The sequence below is a fragment of the Dicentrarchus labrax genome, unplaced genomic scaffold (assembly GCF_905237075.1).
Source record: "Dicentrarchus labrax unplaced genomic scaffold, dlabrax2021, whole genome shotgun sequence".
Lineage (NCBI taxonomy): Eukaryota > Metazoa > Chordata > Actinopteri > Moronidae > Dicentrarchus > Dicentrarchus labrax.
Window position 1 is genome coordinate 30,869,997 of NW_026136721.1, and position 25,092 is coordinate 30,895,088.

Consider the following 25,092-nt stretch of genomic DNA (forward strand, 5'->3'; position numbering starts at 1 on the left):
AAAACAAACATAGACTCTGAAGGCACAAACATTTAGGATTACATTTTTTTAAATTTTGAATAAAATGTTCAATAAATCAATTGAAATAACATATTTGATTTTGAAATTTCATTTCAATTGAAACAGAATTGAATAAATGAGTCTGTTTGTTTATCAAATACATTTGTAAGAAAAAGCAAACAAACCTTCAGTCTTGAGTGACCAAATAAACCACAAATCAAATTATTTAGCATTTTTGCAATTAAGGTTCAGATAATAATAATAATAATAATACATTTTATTTATAAGCGCTTTTCTAAATACTCAAAGACACTTTACATAAAAAAAAAATAAAAAATAGAATAAACATAAAAGCAGCCAAACAACATCAAATAGTAAAACATTAAAAACACATCAGACTTAGCTAAACATTAAAAGCAATTTGGCCTCTGTACTTGACCTGTGATAAACTGGACTGTAGTCTCTGTAGTATCTCTTTTATTCTAGAAATGTTTATGCCTTTTTCATTTTACAAATGTTAACTTCATCTATAAATTGCATATCTTCTATTTATATTGTATTGATAATGTTATCGTTAAGTGCAGAAGAAGAATTGTTATACCACCAGTGTGTGGGATTTAGTGGCATCTAGCAGTGAAGTTGCAGATTACAACTAATTGAACCCTGTTGGCCTCTGTACTTGACCTGTAAATGAGAACAGGCTGTGAAGTGTCCAGGAGAAACAACAATGTCTGCCAAACTCACAAAAAACATGAAAGACCCCATCCACAGCCAGTGTTTGGATGGCTACTGGTGGTTCAATATGGTGGACTCCCACGGCATCTGTAGATAATTCTAAGTTAATAAAAGCACAGGAATTCCTATATTCAGGTGATTGTACGCCCATGAAAACACACCTATGAATATTATATTTAGTTTAGATATAATATAATAATGACAGATCCTCATAAAGCCCTGCAAACTGCTGCAGGCAGCTCTAAAAGTTGTTATTTCCAACAAAACCTCAGCTTTTAATTCAAAGAGGTGTTTATAACTCAGGAACTTCCTCATATTGACACCACACCTGCGGTAGAACCAAAAGGCCTCTTTAAAAGTATGTGCTGGAGAACAAAGCACCATTTATAATTCACATGTCTCCTAAACATTCCAGTGCTACATGCTGGCCACATGTCTGTCAAAAACAAAGCAGACAAACAGGTTGGTGTACGTCCTTGGCACACCACTTCAATTGGTGATGTCCCTCTACTGCTTCATGTGCAATTTATGTGCACCTGATTCCGGGGCCAGTATTGTATTGTAAACTAGGAGAGTTGTGTAACTGTATTATAAACCTTGTGTGTGTAGTCAGTAAATGTGTCAAAATGCACATTGAGATTTGTGAATTTGTACGGGAATCTGCAAATGTGTATTCATAATCTGTATGTGTGTGTAAAGGTGTAAAAATTATGTAGAGAGATTTGTTAATGTGTAGACAAATCAGTGTTTAGATTTAAGAGGTTTTGCTAATGAGAAACTACACAGTATAATACAAAATACCACTTGAAAGGGGTTTGTATTGGTTGTTGAGTCTGATATGAAGATACATTAAGTAAGTAAGTAAGTGAGTAAGTAAAGCTTTATTTATATAGCACCTTTTTGACACACCTTTTTGTACATATAAACCACTGTGTTTCTTTCTGTACATATGACAATAAACCTCTTGAATCTGGAATCTAAAACACTGAGCCGTGTATTTTTTACACACTGTATTCCCAGTTACCCCAATCGTGTGGATGAACCTCCTGGAAAGGGGAGCTCAGGTCAGTGGTCTTAATAACCGACTGTGTTGTGACAGTTTGCCCCGAGAGCTGCAGTGTCAGTGTGAGTTTTAAAAGCTGTGTGCATAGCATATGCAGGTTTTTAGCTTTCTAGTTAAATTTTCTTTTCTAATGCTAGAATAGCATATTGTACTAATTGATGCATTGTGCCATTTCTCTGATTGTTTATGCTCAGTCTCTTTCCTTTGCTCTTCAGCATGGACTGTGTATCAGACATCCTGTCTCACAGTCAGTACAGTGTTTCTTGGCTTTTCATGTTTCCATGGCTAGTGGGGAATGAGTGGGCTGTAGAGGTGTCAGAAGACTTAGTTGGTGGTCGATTGTTCTCAGCTCAAAGGGCCTCGACCTCTTGCTGGACTCTGGAGTATGGTAATGATGATGTACACGGTGGTGGCTGCTCTCATGCCTTGGCCTATTGAAAAAAAACAGTTTTCTCCATATTTCCCTTACATAAATCAACTTTGGGTCGCACCATCACTTTGCTGTCATTTTTACAGAATCAACCCACCACTAAGCCTTGCTTTAATGAGTCAGTCGTCCTTTTCAGAGGGACCCCGCTTACTCTACTTACCTGGTCTTTCCCAAACCCAAATAGTAATAATCAGTCACCATTTCACAAATCTGGAGTCACAGGACAAGTGTTTTCCCAGACACTGCTTTTTGAAATTTCTTCATGCCCTCTTCTTTAACTGCTGCTGTAGTGATCCAGCACTGGTCTCAACCCCCACGACTCTCCTTCTCTACCCATTGACCTCATTTGTGATGCACAGCCCCTGCTGTGAGCAGTTCAGAATCCCATCCTCTTCACCAGGTTGTTGTAAAAATGTCTGTAACAAAGTGAATTCAACAAAAGCAGCTCTGTCTCAGAGTATTTATTGCAATATTCAGTAAATCATTTGCAAATGAGATTCTCCATTTTCACTGCTAAGACAATACTGTAATGAAGTTCAGCAGATGTATTTCTACATGCATTGTCACACACTAACACTTGAGACACAGCTGTTCACTTCCACAATTGTTCATTCATATTTATGTATCCCAAAAATAACTCTCTACCTCTGTCTGCTTCTTCATCGTTGATAACATTTAGCACCAGGTTTGGTTATGCAGGAAATGAGTACAAAAGGGAAAACAGTATAAAATTCCATTACAGGCTTTAAAGCTGTATTTGTGAATAGTGTGGCCCCAAAATACATTTCTCACTGTGGAGATGGTTTGTAACGGTCGCACTTGTCTCCAGTCAGGTGACGGTAGCATGTTAACGTATAGCTGAATTCATAACCAGTTTTGCCTCTTGTACAGATTCTTTCATGTGTCCCCTGCTTCAGGTCTGTATCGCATGACAGCAGAAGGTCATCATATTGCAAGTCTTCGTCCCAGACTTCAGTTGTCAGTTCTTTTTTACTTAGGTCCACCTTCATAAAAAAATTTAATTAGATTCAAAATACCATCAAATGTTGAGAAATACAAATGCTGAGTTAAGATTTATTGATCAACCTGAGTAACAAGAACAATGGGCCTAAGATGGCAGTCGTTTGGGCTGCGTGCTCGCTGTGTCACACCAAAACAGTTCATTTCCCACTCTCCGCTAAAGTAAGGGTGAGTATTTAACACATTAACACTTGTGCTTGTCTTGAATCGGTCAAAAACACACGACCAGTTTGGTCAGACTGGTCATTGATGCTGTATTTGACTGCTATATTGATTTTTTCAATATATATTACGTATCAGTGTTCTGAATTTTACAGTTAATGACATTCTAAAACATATGGTTTGATATAACAAAATCATCTAATCTAGAATTGTGGACTAGTGAATAATTGGATTAGAGTTCTTTTGAGCTCATCTGTAGAAGAAGATTTACTGACCTCGCCCAGATAGAAACGCTGATTCCACCTGGGGTTGTCTGACTCGATCACCCTAGTCATTCGATTTGAGCCACAACACTTTACTCTAGCATAGCTGTGAATAGAAAAAAAACCCAACTATTAATATTGATATTTGATATACTATCTTCAGATCTCAATCCCTGACCTAATTCTACTCACCTGTCAGTAGGTTGATAGAGAGGATAATCTCCCTCCAGATTCCAGGCTCGGACCATGGTCACCGCCAGTGTTCCTTTCCTGGTCACTTTAGGACAGCAGTTGGAATACATGGCACAACTGTCGGTGGGTGTCTTTGTCTTGGCATTGTTTAGTAAGTACTGTTCTATGGCAGCCTTCATCCCTGCCTTCTGTGTCTTATCTGGCACCAGCTCATACATTGGCCTAAGACGGAATGCAACAATTTCTGGGTGGTCCTTAAGGCTATTCAGCCAATTCCTGTATCCCTCTATGTCATTATGACTGAATGAAAACTCCCCCGACCAACCAGTGCCTCCTGCCATCTCTGTGTAGTGCTGGTGAAAAGCAGAGCTGTACAGATTGGAGAAGCCCTGGTTCTGTAGGACTCTGTTGCAAGACGGTCGGTTACCAGATAACGTGAACCCCCCTACGCTTGCAGAGACACCCAGTGATAAGCAGGAGTGAACCTGGAGGACAGGAGGGAAAATAAGATGTTATTCATCATCAGTGGAAAATGGACAACATTTCAACAATACTTATAGTACCAAAGGAAAGGAAATAATGCCGTCCCACAATTTCTTGCGGCAGCAACATTTAAAGTGACATACCATTGTAGACCCATGTAAATGTAGAAACAACAGGGCACCTGTTTTATGTTTGTGACAGCAAGCATAAATCTAAAATCTTTACACTCTTGTTTTTGCAGTGTGCAGCACCACTTGGATTGACTTGCTAAATTCAATTAATTTATTAAATAACTAAATACAGGAATATTAGAATATAAACATCAAACAATAGCTTATGCAAATTAGCACATAACATACAGTATTGTTTGTTAATTTGTGCTCAACTCAACTGCAGTGCAACAAGATTTGTGTCTATGCATAAGGAGTGTGTATACAAATACAAACATACGTCTTGAACACACATGCTACATGTACCTCAGATCCACTGAGCTCAAGCAGTGAGGACAAACAGCTTCGTGTAGCTGTGATTCGCTTGAGTCGCCCACCAAGGTGAACCTAAAATGAAGTAAGATGTTGGCCAAAAAGTTATTTTTCTATTTTGTTCTACCTAAAAAATTTATAAATAAAAGTTACTACCCTGCGGATGTAGTGTGTGCCATAGGTACGTATGAGATCAATGTACTGATCCTGGGTGGAGGAGGTGTAGACACTTGGCAATCTGGCCAAATCGTTCCTGAATTCAGAGCTGATGGGCGGTTTCCTTGACACACGGTAACTAGACACAACGAGGCACAATAGTAAATTGTCTAACAGAAATGATCAGATGAAAATCTTCTGCAGTGATCTAGGGATCTTCACATCCTACCAATAATGGGTACTGGTGATGGTGTGAAGGCTGAAAAGGTAGCGGTCCTCTCTGGTCCTTGCTGAAGCAAAGTTATACACATTGGACTGTGTTCCTCCCACATCCAGGTAGACAAACTTACCGAAATTTAAGCCAAACTGATAAAATAAATAAAAAATAAAAGCTCATGAGCTGTTTGATGTTCACCATGACATAGTGCATAAGCATTTATTTATAAAAACTTTGATTTGTTCCTGTTGTGTTAGCCTTAAGGACTTACATTAGATTAGATTAATGAGCCATTAATCTATGTATCATATTTAGACAGAAAGGTACATCATTTTATTAAATCAGCCATTTTGATCTGAACCTGCAGGTATTTATATAATGTAATATGCTTGTTTAACCAAAACAAAGTCAGGGAAAAGTTGGCATTCCAACTCAAAAAAAGGGAAAATAATCCATTGTCTACATGTCTATAAGTTATAATAATAATAACCTTATGAAATGTTAATTTCATAACAACAATGGCTGTAAGATGTTTCCTACCTTCCAGTCTTTACTCTCAAGGGAGGTGTAAGTGTCAACCAATGAGCTGTGGACACAGTTTAGGAATCATCATTAAAGCTCTTTCATTTCAAATGTTGTTAAAGTTTGTGTTTACAAATTAGGCACCAATAACAAAATGGAGTGCTAAATTACAACTTCTTGTGCTGCTGTAATTAAAAGTCCAGTGTGTAACATTTAGGAGGCTCTATTGGCAGAAATAGAATATAATATTCATTGGTATGTTTTCATTAGTGTATAATAACCCGAATATAGGAATTGTTGTATTTTCGTAACCTTAGCATGAAACATTTTTATTTACAATCGCTGTGGGTCGCCTTCAATGGAGTTTGCCACATTGTACCATCATATTTCTACAGTAGCTCAGAAGGGACAAATAGATAGCCACGTTTCATGGCCAAAACAGTTTTTCCTACACATGTTGCAAACGTTAGTTTCAGTCAGTTGCAGTCTGCAACTTCACCACTAGATGCCAATAAATCCTACACACTGGTCCTTTTTTTACTCTCACTGAAGTCTGCATTAATTATTTGCTGATAGAGATCGAACAGTTGAAGCAAAAAATCTGAACAATTCAGTTCATCAGTCACAGGTCTGGGCGTGTATGTATTGTTGGGTTGATTTGAAAGTAAAAGCTCTTTCTGCCCATAGCATTCAAACAGCCCCTCCATGCAGATTCAGACAGTGCCTGCTTCCTTTTGGCAAGGTTGCCTTTAACTTCAGTAAAGACTGATGCATATACACATGTATTTACTGGCCTGTATTGAGAACCCATTCAGTTATATAATTCTGTATAATACAATACCTGACAGAGGTGTGTACACTGTTCTTAACACTGAAGAAGTTTCTCATACGCCAGTCCACCACAGAGAGTGGCACCTGAAAATGAAAGCGAGAAACACCATGGTTAACTCCATAAAGGGGAAATCCTAAACTTTGTGTTAAATATGGATATTGAGCAGTTCTTAGCTCTTTGTGTTCATCATACAATCAAACAATCAATCAAATCAAATCTCAAACAAATCAAACAAAATTAAAACATTCATAGCAACAGCAAATAATCAGAATAAAAAAATAAAACAACACAAGTCACATCACATTTGTGAGTCAAACAAGGCACCATCCTCATTCCTGTACCTCCAAAAAATATTTATTTTGTACATCTTTTCAAACTGTTAAATATCATTACTCTGCTTGCTCTTAAGATTGGTGCAAACCCAGCATTTTTTCAAATGTTTATTTTATTTTTGGCTTTGTACATTATATATTCAGTATATTAAAGGACCAGTAAGTAGGGTTCAGTGGCATCTTACACACTGGACCTTTGAATCCCACCATATCCATAAACTTCAAGGTGTCTTAAAAGACTGCATGTGAGTATGTGAACTACTACAGATACTAATACAGAGCGTGCAACACCTTATGATTCTGAATGTGCCTTGTTTTTCCTAACTGCAATGCTCATTTTGCTCGGCCATATCTTATGTGAGGCTTCCAGCAGATTCTCTGGTGTAATATCACACGCAGAAATATATTTTCATATACTCTATCTATATTAATAATATCTATCATCACTTTTACGTGTGTCTATTTTGCAATTTCCAAAACAGCATAAGTTGGTTTTGTTAAAATTTTATGATAAGTTGTTAATCAAACTCATTTCAGTCAGAAAAAACACTTCATATTCTGCACAAAATAAAAATATTAGTCTAGTCCGCAAATAAAACACATTTTAGTATGTATTACTTTCTGCAGCCTGTTGCCTTGAAGAGGGTTGGAGCAGAGTTTACAGGTGCCGTCTGGGTTGAGATACGTCTTCACATCTATCATGTAAGCTCCTTTATGCTGCAGGGTGACCATGTCAAAGCCCTCCCCCACCAGGTTGTAGCCTGGTACAAAGGGAGCAGACTGACACTGACTGCGGGTCCCAGTCTGACAGGAGAGAACAGGGGAGTGATACGACAGAAAGAGGAGGAGACTTAGGTAGAGAAGGGGTGGGGTTGAAAAGTAGGGCATGGCTGGAGTCAAACAGACTGAAATAATTCAGAGAAAGACAAAGAGAATAGATAAAGAGAGTGTCAGTATCATTTTATCTGATAATCAGTGAAGGTAACAATAACTGCAAACAGGCTCTGTGTTCCCAAGGTTGTGGGATAAAAAATATTAGTAAAAATAAAGTATCGAAATGATCTATTCACTTTATGTTACACATTAGTGTTATTACTTTTGCATTTTAATGTTTACTTTACCATAGCTACTAATAATGACCCATTCTGATTGCTGATGAGATGGAGTGAAGTGAGATCATTTGTGAGGTTCAAGATCTGCAGAAAGGTTTTAAAGAATCTTCTTCTGTAACTTGATAATCTTAAATAAGTGTGTAAACAATTAAAATTCTGAAATGAATAAACAATTGTTTTACAGTTTTCACCTTCAATTGCTTATTCATCATTATTATTAATATTTCACCTCATAAAACACAAATTGGCCTTTGTGCACACTAGCTTATGTGTGTTCTTGGGGCACAGAACAATGGAAAGTATTGATGAATGCATCAAAAGTAGTTTGAGTTTACGTCTACTGCATATCAAATTTCATACAATGTTCAACACATTCTGAAATTAAAATAGTAAAGGAAAACAGTGCTACCTAAATTGTTTGACTCACCTAAGGTCGATCCAATGACAGATGTTGTGGCTATGACCTGAAAAACAGCTATGTTGGTTGATAGTGGAGCGTTGCATCTAGACTAAATGTGTAAAAAGTTGTAAACCTTCATCACAGGATGGTGGGTGTAACTGGGATTCTATTAAATGAGTCAATCTGATCACTTTCTCCTTGTTGACATATTTTTGACATAATCAATTCCTTAGGAATCTCATGGCAAACAGAAAAGAGGGAGGGACGTCAACACCAACCACCAGGCAAATGCTGGTAAAATATAAAAGTGCCTTTACTATTACTACTTACTATAATCTACTATTGAGTGGCTGGTAAATTCTAAAACTATTCTGTGTTTTTCCATTTCTCCTGGATTCTGCAGTTGGAATTTTCTGAACAAGCTCTTGGCCCTGTACTGTGGAAACACATTAAGTGGAAACAGATTTTGTAGCTTCTTTGAGCTGTTCTATTGGAATTCCCTGAACAAGCTCTTGGCCCTGTACTGGGGAAACACATTAAGCGGAAACAGATTTTGTAACTCCATCGAGCTGTTTCCAACAATTCTGTTTTGTGATTTCTGAGATTTTCTTCTGACTTTCAAATTCTGAAGAACCCTATTGTGCTCGAGCCGGTTTAGTATTATTTGTCTGCTGCAGCGGCTCCGATTGCATTGAGCTGGATGCTAGAAAAATTAAACCTGGCCCAATAAAGGAAAATGATGCATGAGTGCTTCCCAAGAATCATGAGTCTATTCAGCCAGATGGTGGCACTGTAATGCCAATTTTAGGAAGGCCAAGCCCCTCACACAAGGTTGATTAACTTAAAATCAGACCACAAGGTCCACCATGATGGATTTTTTGCTAATTTATTAATTAATTTGTTGTAATTTTTTTTTACTGGTTTTATTTCATCAAATAAGTACAAATCTTTGAATGTTTAATACACTTAATTGTATTTATTACATAAGAATATTTAATGATGAATTCAGTTATATGTTTGACTTGGTGATACTATTTCAGTTTGATTCTCCACTCCATATTTACTGTACTGTTTTGTGCAGTACAATTATTTTGTCCAGTGTCCAGATTGTGTGAGCGTAAAATGTATCCACAGTCATACAAATACATACATACTACATACATTGCATTACATACATACTGTACTTTTTGGGTATATGCATGTACAGGTATATAAGTAAGATGTGCTTCGTCCTCTCTTTGCCTCAGGCAGACACACACACACACACACACACACACACACACACACACACACACACACACACACACAACATAAATATTTATTATTTGGTAATTCATTGGGTTAGTGTGTCAATCCATGTTGAATTAGCACAAACAGATTTGACTACATTTTGGACTGAACTTGGTGCTGCTCTGTAATGTCGGTTTATGTTACCAAAAGCTCACTGGCTCAAACATACAGTTCATCTCTGTCAGATGTTACCTGTATACTGTACATCTTTTTGCAGGAAGTGCCATAACATGTCAACAAAATCCATCCATTTGTTGTTGTGTGGGTTTTTGATGTTGTTATCAGATGCATATTACAAAACTGAATTCTTTCACAATGTTTACTTTCATTTTTTAAGTTTTTAAAATCACCAGCTATATAATCTGCAGTCCATATGAAAACTGACCAACAACCAAAATCCACTCCTTGCAAATTGAGTACACAGCAGTTGGTTGTTATTTATGTTTACATGTTTGTGCTCACAGAACTAAATTTGTGAATTACAATCAGCTGAAAACCAAACAAAATGATAATTTCTCTATAAAGTGAGTCTGTGAATTTACCTGACATTTATGTGGACACAAAAGCTGCTAAACAAACATTCACCAGAAACTGATAATGCTGCAATAAACAGCATGTAAACAAACCTGGATAACTGCAAAAAGTTCCCATCCTACAATATTCATCAATTATTGAGAGGGCAAGCGTTCAATAAAAAATGATCCACATTGAATTTTAATTCGGTAGGTATGATAGTATCAACTCATGTTTGTTTTTTTCCCCTACATATATCATATTCATTCAACTTATTTCCCCCATGCAATGGCTGTTATGTCCCCCTTTAAGATGTAGGTCTGGTCCTTCAATACCACTAGAAACAAGCTGACTGCCCATGACATGTAGGTAGGGGTGGGTAAAAATATCGATACGGCAATATATCGCGATACTTTGCCGCCCAATACAATATCGATTTTTCAACTCCAAAGATCGATTTTTTTAAAGAATAATGATTCATGTTTAGACGCGTTGTGAATACAGTACGACTTCTGTACCTCCACTCCGCTAGATGGCGCCGAAGAGCGACTCTGCTGTGCGGCGCATGTATTTCTGTATTAGAGAGAGTGGCTGAGGACTTTCCAAAATGGCTATCAAAATAACAACGCCTCCGCAGTGTAAAGCCGACGTTTGGAAGCACTTTGGCTTCCAAGTTAAAAGAACAACGAGTTGGATAAAGATAATGCCGTTTGTAAGCCTTGTCTCGCTGCGGTGAAATATTGTGGGAACACAACAAACTTGCGAGTTCACCTAGCAAGACACCACGCCGAGATATTAATTAATTTCAGCCGTCCCGCTCAGGGCTCCTCAGAGTACACCGAGCTAAATGGGGGGTACGACTACGAGTTGTTACTTGAATTAAATAACTTTGACTCAATTTGTCCTCTGATCAATATCATCTGATGTGCATATACAGCATATTTCATCTCTATTTATATCACGATATCATGATACGTATCGTATCGTGACCAAAGTATCGTGATACGTATTGTATCGTGAGGTTCTTGCCAATCCTCACCCCTACATGTAGGCATTGCAGGTTTGTTGACTTTGTATCTGGTTCTCTACTGTGTAACACCGGCACTCTGGTAGCCTGCCAGCTCCTGTCAGTCAAACTCACACATGGACACAACCCCTTCAGCTAGCTGAGACAAAAAGGAGCATTTCTGAATTTTCCTCAATTAAATTTTTTTCTTCTTTTAATAATAAAGTTTTAAAAAAATCTTTTAACAATCCATTTAATATAACGACATACATTTTGACTACAAAAAGGGATTAGTAAATGTGATTTCAGTTTGATTTCAAAGAAAAGCATGCAGCATTTGTGAATAGTGTTGCCTCAAAATGCGTTTCTCACTATGGAGTTGGTTTGTAACGGTTGCACCTGTCTCCAGTCAGATAAGAGTTGCAATTCAGAGTGTACTGGACCTCAAAGCCGCCTTTCTTGGCCGGACAGGTGAATCTGTGTGTCCCCTGGCTCAGGTGCCTCACACATGATCCCAGAAGGTCGTCAAAATTCAAGTCCTCGTCCCAGACTTCAATCTTCAAACCCAAGTGCGTGTCCACCTTCACAAAAATAATAATTATAATTATATAATTATATAATTATAAATATGATAACATTAAAAATATTATTATCATTTAAATATAATAGTTCTATAAGTAAAGAGAACATTAGTTCATGACATGTTTGTATACACAGATATGATCCTGTACTTTCTCAAATCTATTAATATATCTAATATATCAGTGGACTAGACCACTCAGGGGATATATAAAATTAACACAGTTAATAGCTTCCTCCATGTTGGAATCTCCCATTCTCTCCCTTCCCTCAGCAGTCAGCACTGTAAAGACCATGGATGTATTATGGATAACTAGATACTGATTTGATAGTGCCCCATCCATTCGCTCTGAAAGTTGCTCTCATTTCCGGCTGATTTCCTGTTGGTTCCTCGCACATGTGAATGGGATAGAATAATTCTATAGTAGACTTTATTGTAGACTTTCCAAATGGAGTAATTTTGGGGCGCACCCCTTTTATAGCTTTTTGGGCTGTTTGTGCATCATGTGATGATCCCGGAAGTTGCAATACTGAGCTTAGCACTGTTCCTGTTCCTGGGACCTCAGTCAGTTGATATTATTATTTAAGAAGTTTAATTTTCACAGGAAAGTTTTTTTTCACATGGTGGAGGATTGTTGTTATTTACACACATTTCTTTTTCATTCTTCTTAACTGGTCCAGTAGACATAGTATCTCTAGTGTACAGCATAATAAGTATATCAGACCTTAACTTTCTTTCAGGATGAAAAATGGGATTAACGGTTTAACAGGGTTAAATTCAGGTTAAATTAATCTGTAATGACAAGATTTACTGACCTCACCCAGATTATAACGGGCGTTCCACCAGGGGTCGTTTGAGCGGATCATATGAGTCCTGCGATGGTGGGGACCGTACCACATCTGAGCATAGCTGTGAATGGTAGAAAACAAGGACAAGCAACTGGTGAATTAATATCGTTGTTTGGCAGACCACCTTTAGACCTTGTTTTACTCACCTGTCCGTTGGGTCAATTAAGTCTCCTTTCAGATTCCAACCTCTGATGATGGTCACCACCAGTGTTCCCCTCGAGGCCTGTTTAGGACAGCAGTTGGACCCACAACCTGGTGATGACTTATTTGCGGCATTGTCTTCTAAGTATTGCTCTATGGCAGCCTTCACACCTGCCTTCTTTTTCTCATTTGGCACCAGCTCATACATTGGCCTAAGGGAGTATGAAACGACATCCGGGTGGTCCTTAAGGGTATTCAGCCATTTCCTGTAGTCCATGGAGTCATTGTGAGTGAGCGAAAACTCCCCCAACCAACCAGTGCCTCCTATCAACGCTGTGTAGTGTTGATGTAGACCAGAGCTGTATGAGGTGGTGAGATCCTGGTTCTGTAGGACTTTGTTGCAAGACTTTTGGCTACCAGATAAACTCAACATCCCCAGGCCTACAGAAACACCAAGTGATAAGCAGTTGTGGACCTAGAAGACAGGAGAAGAAATAAGATGGCATTCATAGTCAATGGATAATGTATATTAAATATATGCCTTTATGCTGAGAGCATTGAATGGTGCATTAAACACATTCATGCATGGTGGTTGGGAGTTACGGCATTTAAGTATAACGGCGTTACTTACTTTCAGTAACGGAGTAATCTAATTAATACTTTTCTCATCGTTGCAACGCCGTTACCGTAACTGAGAATGTAAAGTTGCGCGTTACTTGCGTTACTACAATTTGGTTGAATGAAGCGCAGCGGTGTCAGGTTTTCTGACAGCCACACATCAGCTGCCAGGAGAGAGCAGGGGTGGTGATGATGACACCGTTGCAAATGCGATGATGATTGGCTTGGTGGGCGGATGCCCTGCTCACGCTGTCTCACTTCACGCTCTAACTACAACTATTAACACAAGACACAGACAATGGCGACGAGCCAGGGAAATTCAAAGATAGCGTTTTCAAACTGGAAGAACCGACACTACTTCTCGCTTACTGAAGTTAAAGGCAAGAATGTTTATGTAACGTGTTAATTTTATATTCAATATTTATTTTTATGTATTTTTATTTCTATGCATATGGCTGGCTGCAATCTATTGAGTTCAAATAAATACCAATTGTCTTCTAAAATACTGCATATAGTGTTTTTATTCTTCATTCAGTTATTATAAACATCTTTGACGTTATAGAAGATGTTATAGAATGTAATAGCGTTATAGAACATAAAGAATGAAGTCACAGTTACTTTGCTGAGTATCTAATTACTTTTACAATTTGGTAACTGAGTTACTAGCTCAATTACTTTTTGGGAGAAGTAATTTGTAATTATAACTAATTACTTTTTAAAGTAAGATGCCCAACACTGGTGGTGAAGACCTGCACACAAAGAAAGATGTGGTGCATGAAGGTGCCTTACAACTTTGCACATACAACAACCCCACTTTTTTTTGCGGGGGGGTGGGGGGGCTTTTTCCCTTTATTGGATAGGACAGCTAAAGATAGACAGGAAAGGGTATTTCCTGAGAGGGGACGACACACAGCAAAGGGCCACAGGTCAGATTTAAGCCCTGGTCTGCTGCAGCAAGGACTTGGCCCTGGCACATGGGGTTCTAGCTGTACCAGGTGAACTAACTGGGCGCCCCAAAATTCTACAAATTTGTCCACAACTCAAAATCTTTGTCAGTCAAGCAGTGTAACATTTTTACCTAAACTCAAAAGACAAACTCACAAAGCTCAAAGACAGCATCGTCGGTCAAGAAACAGTGGATATATGATCACCTTATTTAATCAGTAAATACAGATTTTGGAATAGTTGCTAGGGACTTTAATTGGACAATAATTTGGATAAAACTTCACCTTCAGTGATCAATCATAATTCATTTAGGGCTTTAAAAATGGCCTCTAATGACGCAGCTTTTGTTGATGAAAGACTATAACTTTTATTCAGCTAAACACAGAATATACTTTTGCTTGTTTTTTTCTCTTAAAAATAAGATTTTTATAGTTTTTAAATCTTAATCTAAACATCATAAGACTTATTTACTTAGAAATGTAGCTTTTGCTGTGGATTGTCTGCTTATACACACCTCATTACACATTAAATATCTAAATAAAGGAAGATTCAAATTTGAATACAGAATGGAAACAGGGGGAAACACAAAACAATAGGTGTATATGGGGTTTGGAAAATAACAATATACAAATTATTTAATGTTTGTGTGCATGTAAATTGTGAGTATTAGTATAGTGGTAAGGGATGTGTGCTACATGTACCTCACTTGACGTGAACCCATTCAGTGTGGACAAACAAGTACGTGCAGCTGTGACCCGCCTGAGACGCCCCCCAAGATAAACCTGAAATTATATACAATAACATTTTGAGACAAAATAAAGGTCAACATGAAAATAAAGAAGAATGTTGTTAAGAGAGAAAAAAAAGGTGTTGTTGGTGTATTTGTAAAAGGTAATTAAGGTTTGTGTGTGTGTGTGTGTGTGTGTTTTAACCTGGCGGATGTAGTGTGTGCCATAGGTATGTATGAGCTCACTGTACTGAGCCCTGGTGGAGTCGTTGTAGAGATTTGGCAGTCTGGCCACATCCTTACTGAACTCTGAGTTGAGGGGCGGTCTGCTTGACACACGGTAACTAGACACAAAGAGACAGAATAGTTAATTATCTTAACAGAAATTATCTAAATAAACTTGAATGTAAAATCTTCTGTGGAAATGCAGGGATCTTCACACCCTACCGATAATGGCTGCAGGTGAGTCTGTGAGTGCTGAAGGTGTGGCGGTCCTCTCTGGTCCTCTCTGAAGCAAACTTATAGGCAGTGGAGCGTGTTCCTCCCACCTCCAGGCCGGCTGATACATACTTCTCTAAATTTAGGCCAATCTGATCAATAAAAAATAAAAACTCAGCCATTCACCCAAAATCACCATTACATAGTGTATTAAATACAACCATTTATTCATATAACCATTCATACTTGTTCTGGTAGCCTTAGGGCTGAGACAACTGTTAGTCGACAAGAAGAGTCTTAGTCTTCCAACTTTTCATTAGTTGGATAGTCGCCAATGTCAAACTCTGTTTGGGAGCTGTGCTTTATCACCAGGCCGAAGGCATCAGGGTATTGTTGCAACATGGACTTTCACTCTTGTAACACTGGACGTGTCTTTGCGGTGCTCTGCTGCATGAGCTAGCTGTAGTAGCTGCTGCCACTAGCTAGTTAGCGGCCCTATAAGCTGACTGTACCCAGATAATGAGCTCTAAGTACAGGGTGAGGTTTGCTTACAGTACTAACATAGGAGCTGGGCCAGAATTAGCACCATCACCAGAGTTGGGCAAAAGGGCATCAAAACCAGGCTCATCAACCTCCCTGTGACCATGGTGAGGACCAAATACTGCTGACAATGTCGGAGGTCAGGTGACCTGTTGATGAACAGAAGCTCCGACCAGGACTCTGATTCCAGTTTTGTTTGTTCTGTTTGATCCTTTTTCATCACGTTCAGAATTATTACCACTAATGAAAAACTTTTATAGAAGTGTTTCTTATTGAAGCATCAAGATGCTCCAAATCCTAATCATATCTGCCCTTTGATCAGAACTTGCAGTTTTTATTTACTGAACATTTGAGTTAGTTGCTCCAAAATAAATTCAGGACAATGGTGGAGACTTCAGTGGTAAAATAAAATAAGTGAAAGAATCATATGTCTACATGTGTGCATGTCTGCACCTGCCAGTTATAATAATATTACTCTGAAATGTTTAGTTCATGTAAGCAATAGCTGTGAGGTGTTTCCTACCTTCCAGTCGCTACTGTCCTGGGAGGTGTAAGTTTCAATCAACGAGCTGTGGACACAGTTTACAAGAAGAATAACCCTTAAGGCTTTTTCATTTCAGAGGTTATGTTGCAGCTAATTTAGAGTCTGTTAACATAATATTTTTTTTGCCAGTACAAGTTACGAATCAGACAAAACTTTTGAACTTCTGATCAAAATCTGATCTGTAGACAGTAAATGGTGAGCTGAATGTGAGGAGCCAAAGAGTTGAGAGTTGAGCTGTCTAAAATGAAATCATATGTTCTTGCATGATTATGATACAACATTTAAACTTAACTTCTTAAAAAAAATCAGTAAAGATTTGCTTTGATTGTTAGTAAAGAATGCCACAAGCATTTACTGTTGAGACACTGGAATGGCTTATACTTAACATATGAAAATGGCTGATATAACTCAGAGATATAATGCTGTATAACACAATACCTAACAGAGGTGTGTGCACTGCTGTAGATGTCAGCATTGCATCGACTGAATGCACGCCAGTTCACTGCAGAGAGCGGCAGCTGAAAATGAAAGTGGTAACATTGTGGTTAACATGCACACATAAAGTAAGTTCAACTGTCACTGGAAAATTAATTATTTATATATTATTGTTTATTTATTAATTACTTTCTGCAGCTGGTCGCCTTGAAGAGGGTTGGAGCAGAGGGTACAGGTGCCATCTGCGGAGAGATAGGTCCTCACGTCAACCATGTAGGCTCCTTTACGCTGCAGGGTGACCACATCAAAGCCCTCCCCCACCAGGTTGTGGCCTGGTACAAAGGGAGCAGACTGACACTGACTGCGGGTCCCAGTCCGACAGGAGAGAACAGGGGAGTGATACGACAGAAAGAGGAGGAGACTCAGGTAGAGAAGGGGTGGGGTTGAAAAGGAGAGCATGGCTGGAGTTGAAGAGACACTGAAATATTTCAGAGAAAGAAGAAAGGGAAATGATCAGTGAAGGTACAAATTATCAGTGTGTCGCTTGTCATTTGTTGTTTTGTAACCAGGTAAGAAAGTTCTATTGTCTATTATGCAGTAGAGAATTGTGCATGAATGTGTTTTTGGTGAACGGTCAACTGAACATATCAATTTACATCTTCACTAGGATTTAGTAGGCTTGGTGCTGAGTGCCATAAACAGAATATGGAAGACGATGTTTTTGTATCAAAGTGACTAATGTAGACAACACATATTTTGGAAATAAAATGTTGCAGGTTCAGAGTGAAACATTCTGCCCATGAAACATAAGACTCATAAAAACATACTTATGAATATTATATTAAATTCCTGGCAATAGATCATCCTAAATATTACACACTGGACATTTAAGTATATTATTTGTACCCGGGCCTTACTATAAAGTACCCAGTGACAATAACAATTGCCAATGCCAGGAACAGGCCTAACACAGTGTGCATGAATAACAACAGCAGAAACAAACAAAAAAACTGCGGCACAAGAAATAAGACTGTGTCCTTGGTAATAAATCGTTATCACAAATCATCAAATCATAAAGTCTTTATCTTGGAAATGTTTAGTATACAAGAGAAACTTGGAGCTACTCTCTAATACGGACCATTTTATGACACGGCAAGATGAAACAGTGTAAAACATTAACAAGCAGTAATATAGCATTTGCATTACTTGCTCAACCAGACTTTACTGGGTCACTAACAAAACAAATACTGCAGTTTTAAAGGTCCAATGTGTACAATTTAGTGCCAACTAGCAATGTAGTTGCAGATCAGATAAGATAAGTTGCCAGTATTGTCTGGTTGTATGTTTCTGCAGTATGGACCAACCAAACATGTTTTTCTTAAGTTTCGTGACCATTGCAGTTTCTCCTACACACTTCACAGCCTGTTTTCATTCCCAGGTCGACAAATACAGACACCAGCTGTGTTCAGTTAGTTGCTAATTCATGTGCGACCAAATTAGCAGGTTTCCAGTTGTATACAATTTTATTTCATGTATTTGCTCCACCTAATTTGTTCACTCCTCTAATACGTCCATTGTGTTGTAAAAGTGTTAAAAAATACTTTTTTCCTTATTTACATTGAAATAAGAAGCTGTTTTTTTAATGAGAGAAAATTCAAGGTTGTGGAAAAAAAAACATTATTTAAGATGAAATCATCTAATTGATCTTTTATCAATTAATGTATGAAGTACATAACTATAAATTAACATTCCTTAACTGATAATGTATAACTTAAGTATATGATTTGTTACCCTTATTATAAAGTGTTCTTTGCATTAAAGTTGCCACCATAGTGGAAAATAATTTACACATTTCACCCAGAATTAGTTTTTGATCACTTGAATATTGTTGAAAATATATCACAATGAAAATTAATTCTCCTTCCTTTAGAACCAGATTGTGTCATTCTGTTAACATCCTGAACCACCACATCACTGACTTGACTTCCTTTCTCTGATTGCTTTGATTAATTTGTTTTGAATTAGACAGCCTCAGACTGATTTACAGACAGGATGTCTTCAGGTATAAGTTTTATTAAATTCAACTTAATACTAAATCACACTGTATAAACATTTATACTATCTGCATTATCCTGCCTTAAAAGGAGAAAAGTACAACACCCATCTGACATAGATTAAAAATAAACTGTAAACACCTTGGAATTACATAATTTTATTTCCAAAATATGTATATTTTGCAACTCTAAAAGATGTGTTTGAACACTTTGTTTCTTTGTTTTAAAAACTGTACCTGCTGCTGTTTGATACAGAAGTAAGTCAGATTGAAAAGTTCTTTACAGGGTTCAACAACATTGTTAAAGAAAAAAGGACAAAGAAATTATCTGAACTTCTGATTGTAGCATATCCACACGATCCAAACATAGCATGTAGAGCTATAAACTTTCTATAGCTAAAAAAGTTTCTTCTGTGGGAATTTTTGGTCTTTGGTCCAGCATCAGACCCCAAATCATGCTGTCTGTCTACTCTAAATCATTTAATATGCAATAATGCAGTTTGAGCTATTAAAGACAGTTGATGGTATCTGTATCTTTTAAAATAAAAAATAAAAAATGTACCTGTTCCAGATGCCCAAAATGATGATGTTGCTTCTCCGCTTCTAGTCATGAAAATCATGAACACCAGCAAGAGAAAGAGCCTTTGGTCTTTGATCAGAGATAAGTGGAGGATGGAGCTTCTTATCTTCTATCTTAAAAGAGCGTATGTCTGAGAAAGGGGAAAGTTGAAAATCTAAGGAAATAAGGGTAATAAAAAAAAAAATAACAGGAAATTACCCTCTATTTAGGTCAGGGTTAAATAAATGTTTTTAGAGTAAATGACTGAGATATGAACACAACACAGAGGAGACTGAAGAATGTGTCAAAATAAAATGATAACAGAAATCAATGGTTTTAAAAATGCAGTCCTAATGAGCACGCATATAGCTTTGACAGGGGAAATTGTTAGTGTATTTCCCTGCAAATATATTATGCACTCTTAAAATAAAAAATTAGTGCTAACTTGAACCATATAGTGTTTTTCAGCTTGTCCTCATAGGAACCCTTTCTGAGGCCTTCTTGGTTTTAAGGGATATAAGAAAACAAAACAAAATATATATATATATATATATATACAAATTAGGCCTTTATCTTAGCATTTTGTTCATTTCCGTGAAGAAAACTAAGTGAAATTGTTTTTTCAAAGTTTAGAAGACCTGAACACAAGTTATATTCACAGAGCCTTCACTGTCTAATACACAGCCTGGTCCTGTACTAGAAACGTTAAATCAACCGAAGGACTAATAGAACAATGAGATAAAAACACTGAATTTGTCAAAAGAAGCATAATAAGTATATATGATGAGACTATCAGGAAAATTTATCTCTGATGCAATATTAAATACAGGAAATAATCTACTCAAAATTAATCCAAATCGCTTGTTTTACACAAACTTCCTGCAGTTATTGTGTTCACTATCTGGGTTCATTGTACAGTTTTATCAGTTGTTCTATACTGTTTTTGTTATACATTGATATGAAATAGCCATAAAATAAGTCATCCGTTTACAAAATGAGAGGAAAGTGGTATTTTAAGGAAACATTTTGGGAACCACTGATTTACATGGTCTTGAGAACATATTAAAAAACATTTACTTTCATTTTAATGACATGAAAAATGTGTTTTGACAGTCTTTATTTGCATGTTAAGATCACTCAAAAATTGACAAAACAAGTATTTGATAGTTTTTTTAAATCACCAGCTACATAATCTGCAGTCCAAATGAAAACCGACCCACAACCAAAATCCACCACTTGCAAATTCAGTACAAAGCAGCTGATTGTTATTCATGTTTACATCAAAATGTTTGTGCTCACAGGACTATATTTTAGAATCACAATCAGCTGAAAACCAAACAAAATGATAATTTCTCTTTAAAGTCAATGTGTGAATTTACCCGACATTTATGTGGACACAAAACTGCGAAACAGACATTCACCAGAAACTGGTAAACAGCATGTAAACAAACCTGCAAAACTGCAAAAAGTTCCCACCCTACAATATTCATCAATCATTAACAATGATATGATACAATCAGCTGAAAACCAAACAAAATGATGATTTCTCTTTAATTTGAATTTACCTGATATGTATGTGGTCACAGAAGAATTGATTAAACCTTCAAAAAATGTGAAGAAAACTAAATAGTGTGATGTCTTAACGGTAGGAGGATATTTGTATGAACTCCAAAACCCCCAAATTTCTCCAAATTTCTCTGATGAGTCACAAAAGCATGCATTTCTCACTAAGGAGTTGGTTTGTAACGCTCGCACCTGTCTCCAGTCAGATGAGAGTCGCAATTCAGAGTGTACTCGACCTCAAAGCCACCTTTCTTGGCCGGACAGGTGAATCAGTGTGTCCCCTGGCTCAAGGACCTCAGACATGATCCCAGACGGTCGTCATACGTCACGTCCTTGTCCCAGACCTCAATCGTCAAACCCAAATATGTGTCCACCTTCATAAAAAGTATTTATAAATTTGCCAACATTGAAAATATTATTATCATTTAAATGTTGAGTTCCATAAGTAAAGAGAACAATGGTTCATGACATGTTTGTACACATAGATATGATCTTGTACTTTCTCAGATCTATTAATATATCTAAGGACAAAATGTATCAGTGGACTGGACCACTCAGGGGATATATAAAATTAACACAGTTAATAGCTTCCTCCATGTTGGACTCTCCCATTCTCTCCCTTCCCTCAGCAGTCAGCACTGTTAAGACCATGGATGTATTATGGATAACTAGATACTGATTTGATAGTGCCCCATCCATTCGCTCTGAAAGTCGCTCTCATTTCCGGCTGATTTCCTGTTGGCTCCTCGCACATGTGAATGGAATAGAATAATTCTATAGTAGACTTTATTGTAGACTTTCCAAATGGAGTAATTTTGGGGTGCACCCTTTTATAGATTTTTGGGCTGTTTGTGCATCATGTGATGATCCCGGAAATTGCAATACTGAGCTTAGCACTGTTCCTGTTCCTGGGACCTCAGTCAGTTGATATTATTATTTAAAATGTTTAATTTTCACAGGAAAGTTTTTTTTTCATGGGGGAGGATTGTTGTTATTTACACTTAACTGGCCCAGTAGACATAGTATCTCTACAGCATAATAAGTATATCAGACCTTAACTTTCTTTCAGGATGAAAAATGGGATTAACGGTTTAACAGGGCATCTGTAATGACAAGATTTATTGACCTTGCCCAGATAATAACGGGCGTTCCACCAGGGGTCGTTTGAGCGGATCATATGAGTCCTGCGATGGTGGGGACCGTACCACATCTGAGCATAGCTGTGAATAGTAGAAAACAAGGACAAGCAACTGGTGAATTAATATTGTTGTTTGGTACACCACCTTTAGATCTCAATTCTGGGCCTCACTTTACTCACCTCTCAGTTTTGCCAGTTACATCTCCTTTCAGATTCCAGCCTCTGATGATGGTCACCACCAGTGTTCCCCTCGAGGCCTGTTTAGGACAGCCGTTGGACCCATTACTTGGTGATGACTTCTTCACGGCATTGTCTTCTAAGTATTGCTCTATGGCAGCCTTCACACCTGCCTTCTTTTTCTCGTTTGGCACCAGCTCATACATTGGCCTAACGGAGCATGAAACAATATCCGGGTGGTCCTTAAGGGTATTCAGCCATTTCCTGTAACCCATGGAGTCATTGTGAGAGAGTGAAAACTCCCCCAACCAACCAGTGCCTCCTATCAACGCTGTGTAGTGTTGATGTAGACCAGAGCTGTATGAGGTGGTGAGATCCTGGTTCTGTAGGTCTTTGTTGCAAGACTGTTGGCTACCAGATAAACTCAACATCCCCAGGCCTACAGAAACACCAAGAGATAAGCAGTTGTGGACCTAGAAGACAGGAGAGGAAATAAGATGGCATTCACAGTGAATGGATAATGTATAACATTTAAATAGTGCCTTAATGCTGAGAGCATTGAATGGTGCATCAGACACATTCATACATGGTGGCAAAGAACTGTTGCAGCAAGGACTCTGCCCTGGCACATGGGGTGCCAGCTGTACCAGGTGAACTAACTGGGCACCCCAAAATTCTACAAATTTGACCACAACTCAAAATCCTTGTCAGTCGAGGACTGTAAAATCTTTACTTAAACTCACAAGACAAACTCAAAGACAGCATCGTTGGTCCAGACAAGAAACATATATCAGGTGATCATATATATACATATGATTTAATCAGTTAATACAGATTTTGGAATAGTTGCTAGGGACTTGAATTGAATTCTTTTGATAAAACACTCTCAGTGAACAATTGTAAGGCTATAAAAATGGCCTCTAATGACGCAGCTTTTGTTGATGAAAGACTATAACTTTTATTCAGCTAAACACAGAATATACTTTTGGTGGTTTTTTTCTCTCCAAAATAAGATTTTTTTTTATAGTTTTTAAATCTTAGTCTAAACATCATTACACTTATTTACTTAGAAATGTAGCTTTTGCTGTGGATTGTCTGCTTATACACACCTCATTACACATTAAATATCTAAATAAAGGAAGATTCAAATTTGAATACAGAATGGGGTAATCTCCCATAAAATAGGGTAATTTACCTGACGTTGGTGTTTTGTTGCTCAGTGGTTGAATATTTGTTATATTGAAGAATGAGAATAAATCCTCAAGCTGAAGTCAAGCCGAAAACATGCTAAAATTTACTTCCCCCTTCTGTTCACACAGAGAAATCACTCTAGGTGTTTATGAACACACCTTTACCTGACAACAACCAAAGCTTTTATTTTATGATTTATTTTTAAGACAGGGCTGGTTGCAGCAGCACAGCAGCAGAAATTCTCTCTGTGAAGACACCACAGGCGTGCGAGCTGTCACACACTGCGAGCTGTCACACACTGCTCACATGTACTGTGTGCCCAGGCCGTAAGAGTTGGATCTATGTTTTTAGATTCAGTGGCTTCCTTAATACGCTGCAATTGCAATAATTACTTATACTTCACATTCTGTTTCACACCCAGTTGGTGTGTGTTCACTATTGAATCTTGTTAATGGAAATGATCCTCTAAATTTTCCTTCAAATATACCTTACCTTAAACCTTAAGTTGTCCTTAACCATAAGTTGTTTAAACTTTAAGAAGGGCTGCACCTAACGGTTATTATTTACAATTACTAAAAATGTAATGCAGTTTCCATTACTAATAATAATAATAGACCATCATATAATAGAAAAACACTGGGCCTTAAATTCAAAAGGCTTGCTGCGACATATGAATTTAATAATAATTTATTTCAATATCTTCCCTGAACTGGAGGGAAATTCAGATAGCAGAATCTGGGTGTGCAATTACACTTTAAATTATTATTATTTTCATTGTACGTATAAACCACTGTGTTTCTTTCTGTACATATGACAATAAACCTCTTGAATCTGGAATCTATAACACTGAGCCGTGTATTTTTTACACACTGTATTCCCAGTTACCCCAATCGTGTGGATGAACCTCCTGGAAAGGGGAGCTCAGGTCAGTGATCTTAATAACCGACTTTGTTGTGACAGTTTGGCCCGAGAGCTGCAGTGTCAGTGTGAGTTTTAAAAGCTGTGTGCATAGTATATGCAGGTTTTTAGCTTTCTAGTTACATTTTCTTTTCTAATGCTAGAATAGCATTTTGTACTAATTGATGTATTCTGCCATTTCTCTGATTGTTTATGCTCAGTCTCTTTCCTTTGCTCTTCAGCATGGACTGTGTATCAGACATCCTGTCTCACAGTCAGTACAGTGTTTCTTGGCTTTTCATGTTTCCATGGCTAGTGGGGAATGAGTGGGCTGTAGAGGTGTCAGAAGACTTAGTTGGTGGTCGATTGTTCTCAGCTCAAAGGGCCTCGACCTCTTGCTGGACTCTGGAGTATGGTAATGATGATGTACACGGTGGTGGCTGCTCTCATGCCTTGGCCTATTGAAAAAAAACAGTTTTCTCCATATT

The 25,092-nt window shown here is 37.6% G+C and overlaps 2 protein-coding genes across 2 annotated transcripts in view; both read right to left on the reverse strand.

Moving 5' to 3' along the window:
• Positions 1-2,674: 2,674 nt before the first annotated feature.
• Positions 2,675-25,092, reverse strand: part of LOC127355552 (perforin-1-like) — a 49,393-nt gene continuing 26,975 nt past the window's right edge. The window contains exons 17-19 of the mRNA XM_051386574.1: positions 3,866-4,350; positions 3,686-3,779; positions 2,675-3,232 (exon numbers count right to left, since the gene is read on the reverse strand). Of these exons, the coding sequence (XP_051242534.1) occupies positions 3,017-3,232; positions 3,686-3,779; positions 3,866-4,350 (795 nt within the window). The 3' untranslated portion in view covers positions 2,675-3,016. The remainder of the gene's footprint in view (positions 3,233-3,685; positions 3,780-3,865; positions 4,351-25,092) is intronic.
• Positions 11,389-19,732, reverse strand: LOC127355581 (perforin-1-like). The gene is made up of 10 exons (XM_051386630.1): positions 19,642-19,732; positions 17,216-17,504; positions 17,030-17,109; positions 16,571-16,616; positions 15,517-15,659; positions 15,275-15,413; positions 15,044-15,124; positions 12,785-13,254; positions 12,606-12,699; positions 11,389-11,791 (listed from the first exon to the last, which is right to left on the reverse strand). Exons 2-10 carry the CDS (start codon positions 17,483-17,485, stop codon positions 11,582-11,584), a joined length of 1,533 nt encoding a protein of 510 aa, XP_051242590.1. The 5' UTR covers positions 17,486-17,504; positions 19,642-19,732; the 3' UTR covers positions 11,389-11,581.